This window comes from Echinops telfairi, unplaced genomic scaffold, assembly GCF_000313985.2.
Source record: "Echinops telfairi isolate 266 unplaced genomic scaffold, ASM31398v2 ScPeMD7_7;HRSCAF=31, whole genome shotgun sequence".
Lineage (NCBI taxonomy): Eukaryota > Metazoa > Chordata > Mammalia > Afrosoricida > Tenrecidae > Echinops > Echinops telfairi.
In genome coordinates this window covers 24391914-24396953 of record NW_022103904.1, presented here as the reverse complement: position 1 = coordinate 24396953, position 5040 = coordinate 24391914, and the positions used below count along the sequence as shown (strand labels likewise).

Sequence of the window (5040 nt, the reverse complement as noted above, 5' to 3'; positions counted from 1 at the left end):
GACCCCCGCCCCCTGCCCGCCCTCCACCACACACACACACTGCTCCCTGTTGCTTTCTCTCTCTCTCACACACACACACACACACACACACAGACAGACAGACAGACAGACACACACACACACCCCACACCCCGTCAGTGAAGCAGAATCAGTTGCCACTGCCTGCCTGTGCTTGCTCACAAAAGAAAAACAAAAAAAAATCTGGGTAATTTGGTTGAAGACACTTGCCTCTATTTAAAGTGACTTTCATAAAGTTCTCTTTTGTGGAAACCTTTAGAAACATCTGAATCTCAGTGTCCTCTGAGATCATGGTCCTTAGTACCTTTCAGGTCTGAAAAGATCTCCCCTCCCCGGTTCATTCTCAGCTAAACTTTAGGCAAGTCTGCAAGAGGCACAAGCCACTCGGGAAGTGTATCAACTGTTTGAGAACAAAAGGGCAGCATGTACTCCAGGACAGCGCTCAGGAGGGTGGTGAGAGGAAGTAGGATTGTGGGGACTGCCATCAGTGAAATGAAACAAAATGTGTCGGACTTGTGTCTGAACTCCCAACTGTATGTGTGTCATTCCACTCATGCCAACCTTCACTCAGTTCACAAGAAGAGAACTACCTGAGAGCAAAGGCTTAGGAAGAGCACGGATCGTTGGGATAAAATGTAGATCCCACTTCAATCAGTTGTAACAGAGTTTGGGTTTCACATTTTCACTATCCTTTGGTGGAGACAACAATGGCCTTGAAGTTGTCAAAGGGTCGGCAAAGGGATCTAAAGCCAGAGCCAGGCTTACCGAGAGCCAAATCATGGGTAAGGGATCAAGCGCACTGAATAGAGTATGCCCGTGTGCTTGCTCCCTGAAGCCTCACTGGAGCCCAGTGAGCCTCTGCTATAGCGGAGGCCGGTTTTCACAGCTGGCTTAGGTCTTACAGCTGTTCTGACACGACCCTAGCAATTTCGCTTCCCAGTCAGTATTCTTAACCACGATACCATGCCGCCCAGGTTCAAAGACCAATATGGTTGGCTTCCATGGCGTGTGCCAGAGCCCGGCTCCCTGTCCTCATGCTCAGTGCTTCTGATTTGTAGTCTTTACACGTCCAGCTCTCCCTTCTGGAGTTAGGATTGTAATTTTAGTACTCCTTTCCAGGTCGTCTCTGCAGGAAGAGCTATTAAAATTTAAATTAACCTTTCTCCCTTTATTGCTTCATTTCCCATTCCAGTAACCAATTCTTTAAAAAAAAAAAAGGGGGGGGTGTCAGAATGGACTCAGTGGCGATGAGTGACCCTTATTTCACATGGAATATGATTTAGAATGGACCAAGAAGCCCTACCTGGCACTCAGCCTTCCTTCAGGGAACTGTGAAGTCCCTGCTCTCCGTGGGAAGAGCATTCACTGGTGAGCTGTCCCGAGAGGTCTCCTGTGCTGGTGGGAACACCGCCCAGGAGCCGCCATGCAGCCTGTGGCTCAGCAGCTGATGCCTGGAAACGAAACCCTCCTCCCAAGAGACCTGTGCTTTTGTCACCTCCAGATTAGGCCCGAGTAAGCCTCGGGCGTTTCTAACACTTCAGAACTCTGGAAACTTCTGTCCTGATGCGTGTCCACGCAGCTGGAGACAAACAACCCATCAGCAGTTAAGCATGGAGCGATTTTTGCCCTTTTGAAAATGATCCCGAAGGAAAAGACGTACTTGAATAGGTCTGGAAATAGACATGCTTCCTAGAAGCTTTTGCGTTTCGACAGTCACGAGACCATTGCTGTTGAACATTTATTGAGTTCTCACAATGTGGTAGGCGCCACACACAACATCACAGTACCTGCCCGTTGGGCTTACAGTCTAACCTATGGACATACCCATGTTGTAAATGTTGCCACTGAGTTTGCAGTTCATGAAAATGAGGGATCAACTGCACTGGTTAGTGCAGGCAGTGAGCCTATCGAACAACATTGGCTTTGTAACCGGCTTCCCCAAAGCAGGCGGCCACAGTTGCTTCTTCGGTAAGCTCTCAGCACATGGTTGGCATTTCCTCAACTGCAGGGACTGTGGTGTGTACAAGCATTTCTAAAGCTCCCATTTCAGATCACGAGGGTTCAAATCTAGCCTTTAAAAGACAACGTTTGGATAGATTTTTAAGCAAACTGTTATTCAGAACAGGCCCTAGGTAAAAATAGTGACGAGGCTCCTGTTCCTAGAAACATCCACCTTGGCAGTTGCTCAGAGCAGCCTCCAAGTTCCTTCAACAAGAGCCTTTGTTCTTCTATCCCAGCGATGCAAATGTGTAGTTCATGGTTCCTGGCGTTGAATTGGGTGTCTGCCCTGAAGAGGTGTGTCTGTGGGCGGGGCCCTCTCAGATCACACACAATTCACAGGGGTTATTGGTCCTTAGCAACTTAGCACATTGACTTCTAACTCTAGGAAGAAGCAACAACAACAACAACAAAAGTGCCACAGGTCTCCAGAATGTACCAGTAACTTGTAAAAATATGGCTTGTTAAAATATCTGCCACTGACAAAAATTCAGAGATGCTTGCTGGTCCTATTTTCATGGCTGGTGAGGTCGAAGTGGGCACACCTTTACTTGTAAACCACCTAGCAGAAGAGATGGGTTTTGTTTGGAAGATGAATTTTATGCAATGAAAGCAAATGGTTTGGTTCTTCCTTCTCATGACTTGTTTCTCTAGATTCAGTCTCTGTCTCTTCATGTTCCCCGGGGGCTCATGAACCCTCCACTCCTTAACCTCCCAATCCTTCCCCCACGTCCATCTCGGTCTGCAAGGACAGCACTCACAGGAGCCTGTGCTGTGCTCCGTCAGTGCTTCCCTTGTGACTGCCGCTGGCCTCCCTGTGCCGAGGAAAAGCGTTCCAAACGCGTCCACCGGCACCTTCCGAATGTGCACCAACAAGGACGTCAGTATGGAGGGAGGCTCTTGCAGAAAGCAAAGAATGCTGGCAAGCTGCAATTCCAAATAAATTATAATTTGATGGGAAAAGGTTGCCTGCATGCACTTTTCCATTTTATAAAATGTCCCCTTGTCTCCCTTCCCCAAGGCTGGTACCAACTTTAGCTTATAAAACAATCCTTGTTTTGTACTTTCTTTGCATTTACAAAACAAAACAGGAGTGAACAAAGGTACTTGAGTGTTTTGTCCTACGACTGAGACGTGGGCCCTCAGCCTTCTCTGTTAGCTGTACTTCAGCTTTCCAAACCCTTTACTCTTATTGAAACACAACTGCAAAGCTCAACTTGTAGAATCGCTAGAATGCAAACCAATTTTTAAAAAAGACTTTGTTTAAATTTTTTGTTGTTGAATTGAGCTTTAATGGCACCCCAGGTTGCTGCAAAATGCTCGGCTACTGAACTACACCTTGGAGGTCGAGGTGCACCCAGAGGGCCCTCGGGAGGACGGCTGGTGACCAGCTGTGGGAAGCCAGTCCGACAGCCGTGTGCTGAGCAGTTCTCTTCTGGCACATGTGGGGTTGCCAAGGGTTGGCGGCCACTCCATGGCTAGTGGCTTGGGTAATGTTTGGTACAGGGCACTAAATGGTTGAAAACTACAACCATTTTTCATGGGGTGGCATAGCAACGCCACACCGGAGAGGGTGCCATTTATTTGAACAGTATTATCAAGAGTAGCCCTTGGCTGACTGTCATATTAAAGACCATGGATTGTGTGGCCAGACTCAGTCCACGGGCACCAGCACAGCCTGGGCGACATCTCTGAACTCTGGGCGTCCGCCTGAACGCAGATCTCATGTCCATGCCTGGTTCTTTCCTGCGACAGGCGCAGTTTTCCCACATCGGCGCGTCTCTTCATGCTAGAACCGCTTACATCTACAGAGTTCCTGAAGAAGCGAAAACACTTTTTATAATATTAAACATAGCGTATGGAATTCTTCCTCAGCTTTTGGCCTATCGTTGTATCTACAAGCCAGAGTTCTTCATAAAAACCAAGGCCGAAGAAAAAGTCGAATAAAAATATTGCTTCTTGGTCTTTCTTGCTAAACTACTGACATTTGCTATATTGATACTGATGGTGTGTCCCATTTGACGCCCTCCCTTCCCGTATCTGTATATGTAATTCCTCTGTACTGTATGTGTGTTTTAACAGAGTAGTGTGTAGGTAATTTTTTTAACTTTTTCTGAAGGAAAATTAAAGTTGTTGAGAGGAACAGTTTCTAAAAGGAAATGTATTCTAAGTTATTTGTAAATAAAACTGACCACCTAGCTTGATACTGTTTGCATTATATTAAAGAATTGTTAGTGTGAAACTTTATAGTTTAGCTCCTTCAGTAGTAAGCCCGACGACTCAGATGATTCAAAGGTGAGTAGGGGCTGTGTATATTTACAAATTCTAAACAGCAAACGTAGAGTGGACAGTTTGTGTGTGTGGACGTCACAACATGTTTCACTGTCAACCTCAATATACAAGGCAGGTCCATCAAAATATTTTTAAATGTTGAAAACTGCCTTCATTAAATTGCTTTGAGTGTGAATTTAAAGAGCAATCAATAATCATTACTCTTAATGAACGTTTACTGGTGACAACATTTCTATTGTATTTCTGTGGATATTTTTAATAAAATTACTTTTGGCCTTTTACGAAGACAAGTTTTATTATATTGGAAACGTTTTGTGTCTTTTTTTTAATGACAAGTTTTATAGCTTCAGGCTTTCCATTTTAAAAAGTCTGTCCATTAGTTTCAAATTAAAAATGTCACTGAGATTTTCCTTGTGTTTTATGAACTATGTACAATGGGGCAGTCTTCTGATGAATCATGGTAATATTCAAAATTACTAAGTTTTTTTAAGTAAAAGAACTGGATTGGTGTCTCTTATCTTTTTTATCAGCATATTGTCTTTGGACCTGTGTGTGACTGTACTAGAGAAAGTCTTATTGGCTAAATGTGGAAAATAAACCAAAAATAGCGATGTCATCTCAGTGTGCCACAGACAAGAAAGTGGACGTGTGCTTTCCTACCCCAGGCTGCCACCATCTCCATCCCCACCACCACCATCCCCTCCCCGCCATCCCCTTCCCCCCACCACCACC

The 5040-nt window shown here is 45.2% G+C and overlaps 1 protein-coding gene across 1 annotated transcript in view; it reads left to right on the top strand.

The window, feature by feature from the left end:
* Positions 1–4589, top strand: part of TM6SF1 (transmembrane 6 superfamily member 1) — a 31049-nt gene extending 26460 nt beyond the window's left edge. Inside the window, exon 9 of the mRNA XM_004708085.2 lies at positions 3772–4589. Coding sequence (XP_004708142.1) covers positions 3772–3963 — 192 coding nt within the window. The 3' untranslated portion in view covers positions 3964–4589. The remainder of the gene's footprint in view (positions 1–3771) is intronic.
* The last annotated feature ends 451 nt before the right edge of the window (positions 4590–5040 follow it).